Source organism: Ovis canadensis, chromosome 26, assembly GCF_042477335.2.
Source record: "Ovis canadensis isolate MfBH-ARS-UI-01 breed Bighorn chromosome 26, ARS-UI_OviCan_v2, whole genome shotgun sequence".
NCBI lineage: Eukaryota > Metazoa > Chordata > Mammalia > Artiodactyla > Bovidae > Ovis > Ovis canadensis.
Genome location: NC_091270.1, coordinates 36,827,654 through 36,847,348, shown reverse-complemented (window position 1 = coordinate 36,847,348; position 19,695 = coordinate 36,827,654). Strand labels below are relative to the sequence as shown.

Genomic DNA, 19,695 nt, shown 5'->3' with positions numbered 1-19,695 from the left:
AAGCTATGGTTTTCACAGTAGTCAGTATGGATATGAGAGTTGGACCATAAGGAAAGCTGAGTGCCAAAGAATTGATGCTTCTGAACTGTGATGCTGGAAAAACTCTCGAGAGTCCCTTGGCCAGCAAGGAGATTAAACCAGTCAATCCTAGGAAATCACCCCTGAGTATTGATTGGAAGGACTGATGCAGAAGCTCCAATACTTTGGCCACCTGATGGGAAGAACTGACTCATTGGAAAAGACCCTGATGCTGGGAAGTATTGAGGGCAAGAGGAGAAGGGAATGACAGAGGATGACATGACAGTGGACTTGAATTTGAGCAAATACTGGGAGATAGTGAAAGACAGGGAAGCGTGGTGTGTTATAGTTCACGGGGTCGCAAAGAGTCGGACAGGACTTAGCAACTGAACAAGGAACAACAATAGGCATGGAATTGGCCACTCTAGTCTCACAAACGGTTTTGTGTATCAGCCTCCAAACTGATGTCTGTGCCTCAAGTTACACTTTTCCCCAGTCTGTTCTCCACAGTGTCTAGTACCATCCTTCTAAAATACAGACTTGATCATGCATTTTTCTACCACAGTTAGGAATATCAATTGAAGCAGTAAAAGAGAAGGAATATAGATGGGTAAAAGTAAAACCAGAAATACATACAATTTTAGTGCTGATTTAGTGACTACAACAGTTTGATCCTCAAAAATTCAGAACTCTAATCTTACAGTGTCTAATAAAAACAAAAATGTCATTTGCTTGTACTATAAATGTGTTTATTCACTAGGTACATCTTTTCCTGGATTTTAAAATATACTCTGCCTTTCACACTATTATAATCTACAGAATATTTGACTTTCATATATTCTTTAAATCACTGATATGATCCTCTGTAAACAGATATAATTTATTTTTCTCATATAAGAATTTCCCACTTTTATATGATGTTTTAGATGGTGCATCATTCTCTATGTCACTCTGGGCCCAGTATTCTAGTGTACCTTCTAAGGTTAAAGTGCAAGTATTCTATAAAATCTTGGCTTTCAGAAAATATCTCAAGCCAGGGAAAGTCTGGAGGTCAAATCTGGCTTTTAAGATGCTTGTGTTAAGTTCAAAGTTATTATCAAGAAAACAGGGAAAGGATTCATATTAATCTCTCTAATCTTGCTGTATCATTTTCAGTTTCTTCTGAAATGCAGTGGTTGCCAGGAAGTTATGAAACAGAATCTGGATTTATTCTTTGGGTTTAAAAACTCTCCGTAATTTCCCCCATCCTACTGGTTCCCTTTTGTGTCCTCTTATCTGCTTTACAAATTGTGCAGATCTAACATGTTTAGATCCCTAGTCACATTGCTTAGTCTGACCTTGAATCTTTGTTGATACATCTCAGCTACCTGCCAGAGGCAGGCAGCTCAAAAACAGTGAGCTGGGCAAGTTCTGAGACATTCAGAAGTGGTTTAACCTGAAGACACACTTTAGTCTAAAGATGCCCAAGTTTGTAAATTTAAGCATAGGCGATTTAAACAAAACATGCTTACATTTGAGTTACAGAGATTGACTGTGACTTCCGGTTTATACTCTCTCCTCTACCCTCTCCATAATGCCTCAGATTTTTAAGATTAGTTTTCCAAATACAGCTTTTCTTGCTGGATCTAGCAGTAATGTGGTTTCTGTGAAGTATTCCTGGCTCTATTTAAAAGCATCATGTTTCATCTATGCTTTTAACTATGCTTTACCTCTGGTTAGGACATATGAGATTATCAGTCACTATGCCAGATACTTTATATATGTTACCCAATTTGGTCATTAATATATGTCTTAAGCATAGTTGGTATCCCCATTTTATAGATACCAAATCTGACAGCAGAAGAATAAGTTACTTACCAAAGGTCCCATAATTAGTAAATGAAAATGCTTTTAACAGATGAGCTGATATACATGGTATTTGAAAGTAGTTTCATGACCATTTTTTAAAGAATGCAGTGTTCCCCCATTTCTTAGTTTGCATGGTATAACACTGTACCCTGTCTTTTCAGTGTATAGTCTTTGCTATGACTTCTGGCCAGATGTGGAATCACATCCGTGGACCACCATATGCTCATAAAAACCCACACAATGGACAAGTGGTAAGTGCATGTTGTAAGCATCAATATTATGAACTTGAATCCTGTTTACACGGCAGTCAGAAATTTCATATTTAGTAAGAAAGAGGTTATTTGTAAATCTAAATATATGTTCCATTTTTTCTCATGTTCCTCCACTATGTACATACACATATGCACACACATATATATGTATGTATGTACATATATATTTTATGGTGAGGACTGCTTTAGCACGGATTAAAAAAAATTCAGTGTACCTACCATACCAAATATACATACATAAATTATTTTTTCAACTTTGTAGACTGCTATGGCAATAATATGTAATGCCCAAAGAGGAAATGGAAAAAGTTTTAACGAGCATCCCAGCATTGGTAAATTTAATTAAGTTTAGAAGATCATTAAAAACTCTGGTATTCATTGTATTAGAATGCCAGGAACAGTCTGCCACAAAATTGAAAGTGAAATTGGCATGCAGCTCTGTCAGTAGCAGAGTTGACTTTAGTAACTGCTACTATCTTGTTGCCTTCCCTTTCCACCAAAAATGGCCGGTGGCACATACTGCCATAGATCGACTTTACAAAATACCGTCTCTGAGGCTTAGTATTAGAGGTTACTGAAGATTATTAGCTGTTTTAAAATGTGCCTCTTTTTTCTAGTTTTTTCTTTATACAGATTTTTGAGAGAAGAATATAATGATAGCCCTTATGTACTCATCACCAAGCTTAATTGCCACTTCATAACCTGCCGTGTTCCATGTATTCTCCTGCCCAGTACTCTTTACCTGCTGTAGGATTCTTTTGAAATAACTTACCAATATCATTTCATTTACACATAAATATTTCAGTAGGTAATTATAAAAAATAACATTATCTTTTAAAATCTAATGATAGTACCACACAATCACACATAAAATGGTAATAAATTCTTAATTTCTGAAATTTGGTTCTGAATGGAATACTGTTATTCTGTGCCAAATAATGTTATGATTTCTCTATAAAGGTGTAATGTAAGCTTGTGAGGTTTATTCTTCATTGCTTACAGTACTTCACATATATTTAATATTAAAGAAAGCTAACAAGTTATTCATTTCTTCTTCCTAAATTGATTGTGACTTTCTTTGAACTTCTTTGTGGAACTGTAATTTAGGGATATAATTCATTTTATTTATTGTATGCTCCCTGGTGACTCAGTTAGGTTTTAAGGACTAGTTGCAAATAAGCAGAGTTGCAGTCACTAATACTACATATTATAATAACCAGTTTGGTCTCATATTGCCGTCATCATTTTCAGATATTTTCTATAGGTGTCTAGGATATAGATTCAAAGTTAGACTCTAAACCAGATATGCCTTTTGTTAGATGTACTATGTATTTTCAAAATCTGTCACTACTTAGAGAAGTGATTTGAGTATCTCAACTATTCAGAATTAGATTTTACAGAAAAAATAATGGAAGTAATTATCAAACAATAAATTGTCCCCTTTTCTTCAAGTCTTCCTGACTGTCCTTTTTTAGAGTGTGGTTATTTTCTCTGCCCTCCCCTAAATTATCCATACTCACTGTCACCCTTTCCTCTTAAAATTTTTTCTCCTTTATCACTTAAAACATGCTATATAATTTATTTATTTTGTGTTACATTTGTTTGTCTTTTGCCAGGACCCCAGTAGGATATAAGCACTTCACAAAGTGATTTTTTTATATCTGTTTTAGTCCCTGATATATTCCTGTTTCATAGAGAAGGGCCTGACACAAAAGATTTGATCACTGTGGTGTCAGTGATACTTAAAAGTATAAATTTAGGAAATCTTATATTTTTATTCCTGTCTCTTAATATTTTTCTAAAATAATATTTCTTAGGTAAAAATAATGAAGCACTGCTTTTTGTTTTTGTTTATTATTTGCTAATATATATGAAAAATAACCTCCTTATGAAATGTTTTAGCTTGTGTAGGGGAAGGAAATACAATTTTTCCTCTCCTGTTCTGAGCCCCTCTTTGGCTGAGGTCCCTGTAATAAAAGAGAGTAACAAGAGAAAACCAAATCTGTTAACATGTATACCTCATGTATACATGGAAGATACTCAGGAAAGAAAAAAAAAAAGAACAACACTTAGAAGTGGCTTAGACCTCAGGCTTAGGTACCAGCTTCTGTTAAAGACAAAAAGAAAAGTACTGAGGGAAAATCAGTTATGTGGAAGTGACCAGGAAAAGGAAAGATTAAGTTTACCATGCAGATAGAATTTAGCGGGTACCTTTGCAGTTGATAAGGAGCTAAAGTTGTCTCCAGGGGTTAACCTTTGTCCTTCCTGGTAGAGAAAGGAGAAGGGACACCTTTGTAAATTTAGGTCCTGCTTTTAGGGAGATGGGAGAAGGCAGAGAACTTTTCTTATATCTGCTTCATCTCATCTCTGCTCTATCTCAGTGCCTGCAGCTTAAATTCTTAGGCCAAAGTGGCATATTAGAGTGTCATATTCTATCATCCTTCATTCTGTCATCTTCTTAACCGTTTCAGTCTTTGATAAATCATGAAACTCTAATCCCTTCACATGTAGTTTATTGGAGTAAGCTCCAAGAAAGTTTGCACTAACAGTGACAACAACATGGATGCCATCTGTTGCTAACTGAACATATGCTGGGCACTAGACTTCACAAATGAGTACTTTAGGCCATTAGATGAACATTGCTGAAGCACATTGATTATAGTCAAAATATCAGTGTATGTGGACCTAAGTTATCTCCAGTCAAGTGGGAAATCCTAAGTAGCTCTCCACTAATACCCCCATTGTAATCGTCAGTTGCATCCTGAGACTCTGCTTCTTTGGAGAGAAACTCCATGTTAGTGTATCTGTACTGCCCCTTGTCCCCTATGTATGTGCTGCTTTTGCTTCTTCCATCCCACCCAGAATTGCTATCAAAACATGCTCGTCAAACACCACCTAATCTGCCATCCCTCTGAAATGCATTATTTACTTACATTAGAAATTCTTTTTTCCTTTACCTACTTATAAACATGTAGTTATCCCATTTACGTATCTCTGCATTCCTTTATCATCATAATCCTTAAATATACATTTGTCAAATTCTTACCATTGAGTTTGTTTTTCATCTTTACACTTACATACAGCTGGTCCTCAATCTTTTAAGAAAACATTTATTATAAAGACACTAGGAGATGTTTTCTTAAATTGGATTATCTTAATTCTTTCCATTTATTTTTTCTCACTAGTTAGAAGAGTAATAGGATCAACATGTCCCTGTTAATTTAGCATAAACCAGCTAGTAACCTTAACATGACAGGAACATTTATTTTAAGGTTCAGATTAGACTGGAAAGAAATTTTCTCTATTGATTTTAGACAATTTTTTATCCTGTTCCACATTGTTGTATTACTGTTTTGTAGGTAGAGAATGGCATGGCCAGTAGGTAGAGGTCCTGTAATGGCCCAGAGGAACACATTAAGAAAACAGAATTTTCTATATTTTTAAAAGAAAAAAACTTTACCTTTGTATGTTAATGAAAAATACATACATTGAAAGTATATATAACTTTTAATGTGTATATTTTAGCTTTTCAGGACCTTATCTTTTCAGCACCTTATCAAAAGTTACAGAAATGATGAGACTTATACCTATAACCAAGATATTCAAAAAGATGAATTTTGTCCCAAACTCTCCACCCTCTTCTGTTTTAAAAAATATAATTTTTTCTTATATTTGAAGAAAGTATTAGGATTGCAAGGAAAAAATCATGAAAGTCTTGGAAACATATGAGGCTTCTTGGACAAAATCAATTGCTTGTATGTGCTCTTGGCCAGAGATGTGGATCCAGCTTTAGACTAATGTGAGATGTTAATCACTAAGCAGTGTAGACAAAGGCAGGTTAGAGGGGCAGGTTAAAGTCATCCCTTGGTATATAGCTCTCTTCTTGTTTTAAATTTTAACATCTTTTAGAAAAACATCCCTTCCTGCATTTTTTTATGCTTAATGTCAACATATACTGAAACAGAAAACTGTGGTTTAAGTTTTGTTTTAATGAATTGATCTGCATAATAATGTGTTTTCCTGTTACTGAACAAAATAGAAGATTAACTTTGCTTTATAACATCAACTGGTTACTGGCAAAGAATTATAATTTAAATAATGCTTGTCTATTAGAATAATAATAGTGAATAGGTTTTTTTTTTGATAATAGATGTGCTTAAATTTCAAGATACAACTTGAAAATTAGCACTGTCCTTCTTTGGTAATTTCTTCATATGTTAACCTATATTTCTGGAAAGAAATTACCATGTAGTATTTGTGTTTTTGAGAATAGCTATAATTAGGCTATTTATCTCTTTCAGTGGAATACAATGACAGAATGAGTATCTTATGAATATTTATATAGGAATTTTGTAATTTGGCAGTAATTCTTGATGACCAGTGCACATTTAGTGGAGTAAGGGTATGAAACAGTATTTTTATTGTGTTTTTCATACTTGTAACATAATTGAATAACCATTTATATTTTAAAGATTTATTTTTAGGTAGGTGCTACACGTAAATAACAACTAATTGAATGCTAATTTTTCATTTTTCCTGAAGTAGTTTCAAAAATGTTTTGCTTCAACTATTTGATTTGTCATAGTTGGTTTGAGAAACTATTAAAATTGTTTATAAAGAATTATTTCAATGTAAAGTGAGTTAACTTTGTTAATGCTTTAAAATTATAATCAGAATGTCTCTATGGTTTCTAGAAATAGTTGGGTTTCTAAAAAAAAAGTTAAATTCTGAATGATGGTGAGTTCTTTCATGCTGGACTTTAAAAATTTGCTGTCTTTCCTGTAACATGGGAGTTTTTAATGGGTTTTGGCTTTGTTATATCTAGTTTTATACCTTCTGGCATAATGCTGTGAGATCAGAGAGCAGATATTTTACAAATGAGGAAAAATAATAGACTAAGTAGTAGAAGCCAGAATTAAAATGGTGGATCTCATAATGTGATTGAGAGTCATTCAGAGACTTAAGTTGATAATAATTACACAAAATATTTTAAAATACATATTTATAAAGTTTAGACATAAATATTAGTAATGGGTTAGTATTTGGTCATTAATGCTAAAATCTATTTTAAATTTTTGACAGAAATTCTAGGAAATCTTAGGGCCCTGAGCAGTCTATGAATTCAAGTTGGTACCTACTGTTTTCTGCATGGAGATTGACTAATTAAATAAGGCTGAAATGTCATGAAAGCTCCATAACCTTGACAAACATAATCCTTTTAAATAAAATGACTAATGCCTAATAAGACCCTAGAGGTTTAAAGATACTGTTTTTCTCTATTATCTGATTCCTCTCATTATTCTTTGAAATATGAATCTTTGACTTTTTCTTTCAGCTTTTGCTTTTGAAGTTTCTAATCTTTAAATTATTAATAAGTTCTCATTATGAAAATCGAGAGTATTATTTAAAAAATAGGTATCAATAAATGCTACCCCTTTGTAGTTTTCATGTCAAAGAGAGAGAGCACATATTTAAGCAAACTGTCTTCTTATAGGTAAAAGATTAAAGAGAATGCTGTTGAAACAAGCTGTAAAGTTATGAGAAATAGGAGATGCAGAACATTCAATGCAAGGCTTGTCATTCATACTATAAGCAGAGAGATTGAAAGGCCACTGAGAACTGAATGGCCTATTCTTACATCAGTAAAATACCATATAAATACCATACAAAACCTATGTACATACACACAGTTTAACACAGAGAATGGGTCTATGTACATTTCTGAGACCACCTTACCTGTCTCTTGTGAAACCTGTATGCAGGTCAAGAAGCAATAGATCCAGACATGAAACAATGGACTGGATCAAAACTGTGAAAGGAGTACATCAAGGTTGTATATTGTCACCCTGCTTATTTAACTTATATACAGAGTACATCATGCGAAATGCCCTGCTGGATGAAGCACAAGCTGGAATCAAGATTGCCAGGAGAAATATCAGTAACCTCAGATATGCAGATGATACCACCCTTATGGCACCAAGTGAAGAGAAATTAAATAGCTTCTGGATGAAGATTAAAGAGGAGAATGAAAAATCAGGCTTTAAAACTCAGCATTTGAAAACAAAGATAATGGCATCTGGTCCCATCACTTCATCGCACATAGATAGGGAAACGGTGGAAACAGGGACAGACTTTATTTTCTTAGGCTCCAAAATCACTGTCGATGGTGACTGCAGCCATGAAATTAAAAGATGCCTGCTCCTTGGAAGAAAAACTGTGACAAACCTAGGCAGTATATTAAAAAGTAGAGACATTACTTTGCCCACAAAGTTTGGTACAGTTAAGGCTATGTTTTTTCCAGTAGTCATGTATGGATGTGAGAGCTGGACAATAAAAAAGGTTGAGCGCCAAAGAATTGATGCATTAGAACTGTGGTGCTAAAGAAGACTCTTGAGAGTCTCTTGGAAGGCAGGGAGATCAAACCAATCAGTCCTAAAGGAAATCAACCCTGAATATTCACCGGAAGGACTGATGCTGAAGCTGAAACTCCAATACTTTGGCCACCTGATGCAAAGAGCCAACTCTTTGGAAAAGACTGTGATGCTGGGAAAGATTGAAGGCGGGAGGAGAAGGGGACAACAATGGATGAATGAGATGGTTGAATGGCATCACCAATTCAATGGACATGAGTTTGAGCAAACTCTGGGAGATTGTGAAGGACAGGAAAGCCTGGCATGCTACAGTTCATGGGGTCTCAAAGAGTCAGACACTATTGAGCAACTGAACAACAATGTTCCTGAGATGATACCATAAAGATGACAGTGAAACAGAAGTAAAGAGAGTTTCAGGGTTAAGATGATGGCCTGATATACATCTGCCTTCCTTTTTGTTAAATACTCATAGAGATTCATCGAAATGCAAAGCTAGCAGCAGAATTACAAAGTAAAGATAACTAAGCCCAAATCATCCCAAAGCACAGGAGATTGTTAACTGCTATTATTCATATAATATTAACATCTGAATTTATTGAAATGGACATTGGCATATAGTTTCTTTGTTCTTCTGAGCTTCCTCACAATTTTCTTTTAAGTTGCCATCAGTATGCTTACATCTATTTTACTTCACATGTCCTATGTTTCATCTTACCAGAGGTCTCTTGTTCTTCCTCATGCTATCAGGATTGTATAGAGCTATTAGTGGGATGAGTGATGAGTGATAGTCGCTCAGTCCTGTCTGACTCTTTGCGACCCCATGGACTGTAGCCCACCAGGCTCCTCTCTCCATGGATTCTCCAGGCAAGAATAATGGAGTGGGTTGCCATTTCCTTCTCCAGGAGATCTTCCCGACCCAGGGAGCAAACACAGGCCTCCAGCATTGCAGGCACATTCTTTACCATCTGAGTCACTATGGAAGCCTGGGAAAGACAAGCTAAATGATTAACAGATTGCGTTGTTGGTCCCAAACATGAAAAACAATTGTTCTTTCTGTAAAACAGCATTAAATAATGTTTCAGAAGGATTAGCTTCTTCCACTTCCACAAAGTTATAAAGTTTTTTTTTTTAATAACTTTGGAACCCTATAACATTAGATGAGTGTTACCAGGACTTCAACTTTTCCTCATTTGTAAAATTGCAAGGGAGGTTTAAATGGTTTCTGTTCTGACACCACATTAAATTCTACTGCCCTTAGAGCTGTCTGGTGAAATAGTCGGGGGGTGTTTGGGCTGTGGAACTGTGCATCATACCACAGGGGATGAATTCCCCCCAACACCCCCTGCCTCAGGACCCTTGGTAGTTTCTGGATACCTTTTGGTTGTCACAAGGTGGGGGCACGCGCTCTCTACTGGCCCCTAGTGTTCAAGGCCAGGCATGGCGTGCAGCCTCCGGCAGTGCAACGCCTATGGCTCACTAGGAGGAAGCACCTGGCCCGAAGGTCAGCGTTGAGGAGAAGCTGTGTTTCAGAGCTGTGAGAACCTTAAATATAATTTTGTTTCCCTATTTTGCATCCCAGAAAACCATCCCATATAGCATTTATACCTAAAAGATGACTTTCTTTTAAAAATTATTTTTTTAGAAATTGAAGTAACCCGAGAGTGCATAGGATCACACTGACCTATGGTTTAATGTTTGGGATGGCTGTGTATATTGAATGCCGTCACTAAATATGATTTATATGTCAGTGCTTAGGCTACAGTTGTTTCCTGTAATCTGTCTTAGTAAATAAACTTGGTTTAACCTCGAACATTTTGTATATGCTTAAAAAGAGGTGCTTACATAACAGAGTAAAAATGACTCTCAGGCCCACAGAGTCATTTTTATGTCTTTGTCCTGAAATGTCCAGCAAAGAGAAACAGAAGGAAAGGAAACAGGGTTGGTTTCTTCCCAAGTTCTGCCTCTTACCAGCTGTGTCCTTGGGGGGAAGTTACTTGGTGCCTCTTTTCTTACATAACACGAGTCTGATACTGCTTTTCTCACCTTGTGTTTGTGAGATAAAGTATGACAGTAGATGTATGAGCACTTCTAAAAGTTGAAGACACTCCAGTCTTAGTTTGGGTTCCTCCCAAAACAGACCCCGAGACAACAGCTGAGTTGGAAGTAGTTCATAGGGAGGAAGGAAACGTGGGAGAGGGGTGGGAAGCTGGGTTCCGGAGGGGAGGGCAGTCAAAAAGGATGCCTATCCCAGCAGTGAGCGAATACTGAAGCCGAATACTGCTCAGGGACCTCTGGGAGCCAGTGCAGAGCACACCCAGTGATCTTCCTGTCCAAGTGGCGAGGGGACCTAAGCTCAACACCAGCTCTCACCAGTCATTGTTTGAGTGCTGTTCCCTGGAGAAGGCATTACTTGCCCGCATTGGTGGACCTCGGGTATTAAAGCCCCCCAGACACAGAAACGCAGGTGCTGCTGGGGGAAGTGGGGCTGGGCTGCCAGGTGGTACCCTTGTAGATGGCTTACACCACCACCTCCAATAATGCTCTAAGTTTATTCTTTGTTAGTAGATTCCAAAGCAGAGGAGAAAATCATGAAGAGGCCTAGTTTTCAATTGGTGTTTTTAATATACCATTCTTTGAAAAAAAAATGACAAATAATAAAAATGTCTCACCAATTATGGATAATTTTTTAAAGTCAATGTAGTGTTTGTCTTGTAGGCAGTCCTCTAGGGAAAAGTGTAAACATTTATTCACACTTAAAAATATCTATCAGAAATGGTTTTAGCCTATATTTTGTTCCCTTATAGAAGACTGGTTACTGATGCTGTTAAGGGGGACTGTGTTTTGCATTGTATTGTCCGGAAGGGGACTGCATTGCAGGCTTCTCGGCCATCTACCCACACTGCTCATTTGCCCTGGGATTAGCATATATATACTCCTTGGGAAACACTGGGCAGAGTGGTGCAAAGTTCATGGCCATCAACAGAATCAACATATAATGGGCCTGTGTCAGCTCTGAACTTGTGATTTAGCTTTAATAGTCCCGTTTTCTAACTGAACTGAGATAATTGGATCAGACAAGCTTAAAAGACCGAGGCATACGCTGTTGGGTCTGCATTTAGCTATCAGCTTAGCAAATATGTACTTGTAAGGCTGGTGACCATTCCCATTTTCATATATTAATTGTAAAATAAAACCTGTCTGCAGGATCTAAAAATGTTATCAGAGTTTCACTGCATTGAACTGACGTGTAAATGAATACAAAGAATGGAAAGAAAATTAATACTGCAGGCAGTGTGATATTACGCTGATTTGCCAGTTTGTTTTGTTTGTTTTTATTAAGCTGCTATATAATGGCCAAGTCAAGTACTAATGGTCTACTTAACAGCATGAAAGTCATCACAAAAACAGTCATTACTGTGTAGCTAAAGGGAATCTATATAACTGTATGGTTACATGGAACATTAAGACAATTACTATTAAAAAAAAAACCCCAATAATCTCAAATAACACGCATTCAGTAAAATAAAGCTTGTGCCTAGATGATAACTCCCACCATAAACAAATGTACTGGCCTCTTGTTTTTAGGATTTGGCTTTTAGCTGCTGCCTGAGTAATGCTGTCGTTTTACCATATACACTCCCAATATTTCACTGTATTAGACTTCAGTTATGAATGTAACCAAGAGCTGTGTTCCACATACACATGCAAAAGCATTTTGTTGCAAAAATGCCTGCTCTTGTTAATGATAATGTAGCACTTTTTCTGTGTCAGGTGGTCTCATACTTTCTCCAGTGCTGTACACACACTCTCATGCCTTAGAAATTCCACATATGCCACCTCTTTGAGGAACATGTGTTTAGTCCTAAATTGAAAAATGTATAGGCTTATTTAAACTAACACAGTTAATCTGATCTAGGATATTCAGTAGTTTTATTCCCATCTCTATACCACCAGCAAAGAGAATGTCAACATGTAATGACAAATTTTAAACAGAAATATCAGGAAGATAATATAAAGGTATGCAGAAAACTTACAGGACAGTTTGGAATTGCAGTTCTGCCTTTTTATGTATTTACTCCTTTATTTTTCCATCCAATAAATGTTTGTTGAGGGCCCAGTAAGTGGCAGGAACTGTATTTGCCCTCATAGTACAGCTACATCACAGAACTGATAGACCAGTGGAGAGATGCAGCGTGAATCTAGTTTACCCAATGTCTCAGTCAGTAAAGCTTTGCATTGTATTAGAAACTGAATTGTTTTTTTAAACTGTTGCCTCAGTTCCCTGGTTGCTATGACCTTGCATCTTTTTCTTGACAAGCTTTGCCTCTTTATTTCTTTTGGTGTTTAACACTTTTTGTGTCTAGTTGGCCACTGGTAAAGGTCCTTGCCGTTGTCTTTAGCACCTACTGCTTCTCTCTGCTGTCTCTACACCTGGCTTTGACTTTCATCATCAAGTATGCATTCTTGATACTAAATTCACTCATCTACACCAGCTTCTGAAGCCAGTCCAAACTGTTCCTTTACTTTCTTTTAACTGTTGCTGCTAACAATCCTGACAATTAATTAAAGAAGGGCCATGTGAGTGATTTGTAAGGAAGGAAATGGCAGCCCACTCCAGTATTCTTGCCTGGAGAATCCCATGGACAGAGGAACTTGGCAGGCTACAGACTATGAGATCACAAGAGGTGGACACGGCTTAGCAACTAAACCACCACCACCATGTGATTTGTACCCTCACCGTCTATCAAAACATTTCACACAGGCTATGTATGTATTAAATAAAAACAAATCTGAATAGATAAATCTTTCTTTGCAAGTAGAAACTCAAGTTTATTTTCAGTCTTTCAAAAATATTAACTGTGTGTGGGAAAAAAGTAGTTCCCCTCCTAAGGTTTGTTTGTATTTTGTAATTAAAATCTTTAAAGCACATACCCAAAGGGATTATAGAACTACAAAATGAGAGTGTTTTACGATGTCAAACTTCATCTAACACTGAGAATCCAGAATAAATGTGATTTCAGAGAAAAGAGTAAAAAAAAGCAAAGGCAAGGAGAATTGACTCACACACAAAGAAAGGGATAAGTTATTTGCTGACTGGTTGGCATTATTTAAATTTTTTCCAGTTTTGGTAAATTATTTAGTATATTGTAAAGAATAATGTACTAAATAAATAGACTCCTGTGGTCATTAAAAACCAAGGAAATTATTTTCATACTATCAATAAAATTGAATTAAATTATATTAAACATAATTCATAATAAGCATATATATTCTAATTTGAAAAAAAAGCATTTAGAGTTGTATCTCTCCAACCTCAAAATGAGACCATGTAAATTTCAGTAAGTCATAATATGTCTTATTCATTGTGTATTTTCTAGTATCATTATATTTTGATTCTCTAAAATGCCAATCAATGATTTAAAAAATTAATTTTATAAGCTTGCATGAAATTTAGTAGTCCAAAATTATTTCAGTATTCATATTCATATCACCTTTCCATATAAAGATTAGGAGCCATGAGAAAATTGTGTAAAATTTAAGTATTAGGTTACATGAAAAGAAGTTTTAGTGTTTCTATATGTTTAATGTTTCTTCCCCATAAAATCTTAAGCACTGCGTCAAATGTGTCACATATACTTACCAAAACAGAGAATCAAAATATACTTTGTCCCTCATATTAAAAAAATTGGCACAGTGCGATTTGGTCACATATGCTAAAATTTGTGAATGATTAAAAACCGTAAGAGAAGGAAACAATAGGTCTGCATTGGAGAAATGCACAATTATTTTGGAGACATCATGCTAAATATTTTGAAGTAACAATAAAATCATTGTCTCTCTCTGTGTGTGTCCCACTTCCTGCATTCTCTCTAACTCATTTCTTCCCTCCCCCTAAATATTATTATTAAACTTTTGGTGTCATTTTAGCTAAATAGTAAAATAGCCCAAAGAATAGGACTCACGTAGAAAAACCAGTCTGATGTATTTTGTTAAATTCTTGTTAACAATGAAGACATTGCACATTTTCTTTTACTGTAAATATTATCATTGTGGAATGGCATTCCTCCTTTTCTATACTTGTCAAACCCGTGTTGCTTTTTGAATGAAGTCTTTTTTTATCTTGGATGAATACAGAGTTTTCCAATTCTGAATGGCCACAGTAGTTACTTGTTGTATTCATTTTTTTCAATCTTAAATATTTTTGCATAATCATGTCCACTCAGAAAATGAAATTACCTTGGACACAGAATTGAAATGTTACTTACCTTTGTAATTCTTATTTTATAAGAATTACACAGACTTGAATGAATGACTAGAATGACCAAAGAACGTTCACACAAAATGATCAAACCTGATGGATTCTGTACATTTTATTCTGTATTTGGGCTGATAAGGCTGTCTGTGTTCTAGCTATTTATAACATGCAAAGTTTTTCTTTTGGCCTGTTCTTAGGTTAATATGAGAAAATAATGCTTTAATTTTGTTCTACTTACTCACTAGGAGACCGTTGACTGCATATTAGTATACAAATGATTATTTATGAAATTATTTCTAGTTATATAATTATATATATAATTATATCTAATAGTCCATTGGTTTTACTTATATGAGTTGTAATTGTTTATTCCTTACCTTGCTAAAATTTAATCAATTTGAAAAATTGGGACTTGTCTGACTTGGATTTATTGTATTTTAAAATACAAAGTATACAGTGAAATATTACTCAGCCATAATGAAGAAAATTGAATCAGCTGTACAGACGTACATGAACCTAGAGTCTGTCATAGTGAAGTAAGTCAGAAAGAGAAAAACAAATATCATATATTAACACACACGCATGAAACCTAGAAAAATGGTACTGATGAACCAGTTTGCAGAGCAGAATACACAGATGTAGAGAATAGACTTTTGGACACAGCGTGGGAGCAAGAAGGTAGGACGAATGGAGAGAGTAGCATTGACATACCGACGCTGCCGTGTATGAAACAGACAGCTAGAGGGCAGCTGCTGTGTAGCACAAGGAGCTCAGCTTGCTGCTTGGTGACCACCTAGAGGTGTGGGATGGACACTGCAGAGGGAAGGGATCAGCACACTTACAGCTGATTCACACTGTTGTACAGCAGAAACCAACACAACATTGTTAAGCAATTATCCTCCAATTAAGTAAAAAAAGAACAAAAGGACTCTCACAGAAAAGTACCATAAAATGTTTTAAAGCAGTTTTTAAATATTGCTTGCCTCTACTATAACTTCTGATCTTTTATCTGAGTGTAACTTTTAAAAAACTGTAATTTATACTACTCTTAAAGAAGCCTCATGCCTAAAATGAATCCTATAATAGATGTACTAGCAGAGTTGCTATGTTAATAATGCAAAGGTGCTTTAATTCTCTCCTGAAGAAACACTTACTGTGAAAAGCAACATTTTATTTCTGCCGAGAAACAGAATTATTGTGTCCTACATCAGATCTTGCAAGAATCCTTGAAAAGCTCTGAAGTTAAGTAACAGTATATTACTGTTATTCATTCAAAGATAAAATAGTAATTTTTTTTACATAAAGGGAACATTATGAAATAAGCAGTCACTAAGTATATTTTGTCTGAAATTTGATGTGCAATCTATAAACTTATTAAATCTTTAAGTAACGATTTCAGGTTTAAAATGTAAACTGTAAATCATCAGGAATGCTTTTCCCATTATATGAAATTGTAACACACCACTTGCTCTTATTTTGAGGTACATACCTGTCAGGTTCAATTTAATTGGATATGCAAACTAATAGCTAAGGTTTCTACTCATTTCCTCAAAATTATATGGTACATGTTTTTTAAAATTTTAATAATACCTAAAATGTGTAAGATAACATATAGAATGCAATACCATTTTATTGTTCTTTGGAAGTCCTGCAACTGGTAACTTTATACAAACTATCTCAAGCCTGATATGAAAATGAAAAAGAAATGTCTCCATTATTATATATGTGATAATGTCAGTTTAGTCACTCAGTTGTGTCCAACTCTTTCCAACCCCATGGACTGTGCTATGTCAGGCTTGCCTGTCCATCACCAACTCTCGGAGCCTCCTTAAACTCATGTCCATTGCGTCAGTGATGCCATCAAACCATCTCATCCTCTGTCATTCCCTTTTCCCACCTTCAGTCTTTCCCAGCATCTGGGTCTTTTCAAAGACTCAGCACCAGGGTCTTTTCAGTTCTTCGCTTCAGGTGGCCAGAGTATTGGAGTCTCAGCTTTAACATCAGTCCTTCCAATGAATATTCAGGGCTGATTTCCTTTAGGATTGACTGGTTTGATCTCCTGGCAGTCCAAGGGACTCTCAAAGAGTCTTTTCCAACTCCAACTCCACAGTTCAGAAGCATCAATTCTTTGGCGCTCAGTTTGCTTTACAGTCCAACTCTCACATCCATACATGACTACTGGGAAAACCATAGCTTTGACTAGACAGACCATTGTTGGCAAACTAATGTCTCTGCTTCTTAATATGCTGTTTAGGTTGGTCATAGCTTTTCTTTCAAGGAGCAGGCATCTTTTAATTTCATGGCTGCAGTCACCATCTGCAGTGATTTTGAAAGTGAAAGTGAAGTCACTCAGTCGTGTCCGACTCTTTGCGACCTCATGGGCTGTAGCCTACCAGGCTTCTCCATCCATGGGATTCTCCAGGTTAGAATACTGGAGTGGGTTGACATTTCCTTCTCCAGGAAATCTTCCCAACCCAGGGATTGAATCCTGGTCTCCCACATTGTAGGCAGATACTTTACCGTCTGAGCCACCAGGGAAGTCAGTGATTTTGGAGCTCCCCAAAATAAAGTCTCTCACTGTTTCGTTTCCCCATCTATTTGCCATGAAGTGATGGGACCAGATGCCATGATCTTAGTTTTCCAAATGCTGAGTTTTAAGCCAGCTTTTTCACTCTTCTCTCTCACTTTCATCAAGAGTCTCTTTAATACGTCTTCACTTTCTGCCATAAGGGTGGTGTCATCTGCATATCTGAGGTTATTGACATTTCTCCCTGCAATCTTGATTGCAGCTTGTGCTTCATCCAGCCCAGCATTTTGCATGATGTAGTCTGCATAGAAGTTAAATAAGCAGGGTGACAGTATACAGCCTTGACATACTCCTTTCCCGATTTGGAACCACTCTGTTGTTCCATCTCCAGATCTAACTGTTGCTTCTGGCATATAGATTTCTCAGGAGGCATGTAAGGTGTTCTGGTACTCCCATCTCTTTAAGAATTTCCCACAGTTTGTTGTGGTTCACACAGTCAAAGGCTTTGGTGTAGTCAATAAAGCAAAAGTAGATGTTTTTCTGGAACTCTTGCTTTTTTGATGATCCAGTGATAATGTATGGCACCTAAATTGTTTGAAACTATTACATTTCAAAATAACATTTGCTATTAGGTTGTTATAGTATCTAACACTACTTTCATATTTAAGATATTTTTTCAGTAACTTTCCATTTTTATATTAAAATGAGTGGTTTTTAAATATTTTACTGTGATAGCCTTCATGATATTCCTAGATGGCTTATATTTAAGTTCTGATGACGAGAAACCATTCTTTCTCTTTAGTTTGCTTATTGGTTAATATATTGAGTTCTGAAAGCATGGATCATCTTCAGTATATTTTATAATAATACATTGTAAATATAACTAACAATTATTTAACTATACTTCTTCAGTGAGTTATAACCTGTACTTCATTAACTCATTACTAAGTCATTACTAAAGACATTCTCATTTTAGAGAAAGTTTCTTGTCTTGTTTTCCAAACACTTACATTTGCTATGGTTCTAGAAAATTTCAAACTTTCATAGCTCTCTTTATCTCTTTCTCTTTTTCTTTTTTTTTTTTTTTTGCTATTTCATTAATGCTAATAAAATTCTAGACAACCTGGATTTGTTTAAGTCTCCAACTATCAAAATCTAGCATTAATAGGAGTAGTAGTATGATACAACATAATTAATGACTAAAATGTGCTAATGGCAATGTAGCAAAACCTGGTACCCCAATCCCTCATGTGCCCCCATAAAAATCAATGATTGGACAGCTATCCACAAATGAAAATTGCTCTGGAAGACCTAAAAAGTCTACTTGGTAAGTTTTAGCAACACAGTAGAACAAAACACCTGCGAAAATCTCACTAGAAGGAAAACAGTTTCATTTTGCCTGCATCACTCCATCCCTCATGCTGGCATTGTTCAGCACCAGGAAGCAACTTCCCAGCTAGAAAGAATTCCTCTAACCTACAAAGGAAAAGCAAATAGCTTCTTCATCCTTTGGAGGCCCTGTGTAATGGTGTGCTTAAACTTTACCCCACCCATAACAACAAAGCTGAGGTTTACAGAGCCAACAAAATCAAGGAGGAAAAGCAGAGGCTATTACCAGCACAAATGCAGTGCTAAAGACTGCATTTCACAGAGACCTGCTCTGAAGACAAACTCAGCAGATTTTGCCACTGACAAAGCCAGTAGTCAGCACAGCCACCAGGGACTCCTTGAACATTCTGCCATCTTCCACTCCAGGGGTGTTTCTGTTTGCTGACACCAGCCACCTGAGCCCCTCCCCACTCCTGCTGCAGCCCTGAGACTGCACTGCACCAGCAGTCACCTCGGTCCTCTGCATCTGCACAGGGTAAGACAGCAGCGGTCCTGAGTCCCAGCCAGCTTCCGAGGAACTTGGGAGCCATGTGGGCAGTTAGTTCAGGGCTCTGCCATGCACGTGCAAGCCTAGGTTCCCTGCTAATTACCCCTACCACCAGGTCCAGAAACCTGAGTAGAAGCAGCACTAGGTCTGGTCCCCACCACAAACACAGACACATGAGCACACATACATACCTGGTGCCCTGGACCACTAGACCCAGGGTAACAGCAGATGCCATTATGCCCCACCCATGATAGCTTTTTCTGTATCAAAGTTAGTTCATGAAGTCTGGAATGGTGACTGCTTCTTAAAAATACTTAGACATCTATGCCAGTCTCCAGGAATCACAGATCAGGGAAACATGACTCCATCAAAGAATACAGTAAACCTCCAGTAATTGGTCCCAAAGAAGTAGGGATCTAGGAACTGCCAACAAAGAATTCAAAGCAATTGCTCTAAAGATACACAAAGAGCTGTAAGAGAACAAAGGTAGATGATTTTGAAATACCAGGAAAATGATACAAGAACAG

General features: G+C 36.4%; 1 protein-coding gene across 9 annotated transcripts in view; it reads left to right on the top strand.

The window, feature by feature from the left end:
* The window catches only part of TUSC3 (tumor suppressor candidate 3), a 222,802-nt gene that overhangs the window by 137,251 nt on the left and 65,856 nt on the right, over window positions 1-19,695 (top strand). For 7 of the 9 annotated variants that reach the window (XR_011253491.1, XR_011253492.1, XR_011253489.1 and 4 more), the window contains exon 6: window positions 2,028-2,117. The exons of the other annotated variants lie outside the window; for them this stretch is intronic. Coding sequence is in view for 2 of the 7 variants with exons in the window: in XM_069573129.1 (XP_069429230.1) it covers window positions 2,028-2,117 (90 nt within the window). In the remaining 5 variants the exon portion in view is untranslated. The remainder of the gene's footprint in view (window positions 1-2,027; window positions 2,118-19,695) is intronic. 9 annotated transcript variants of the gene reach the window in all.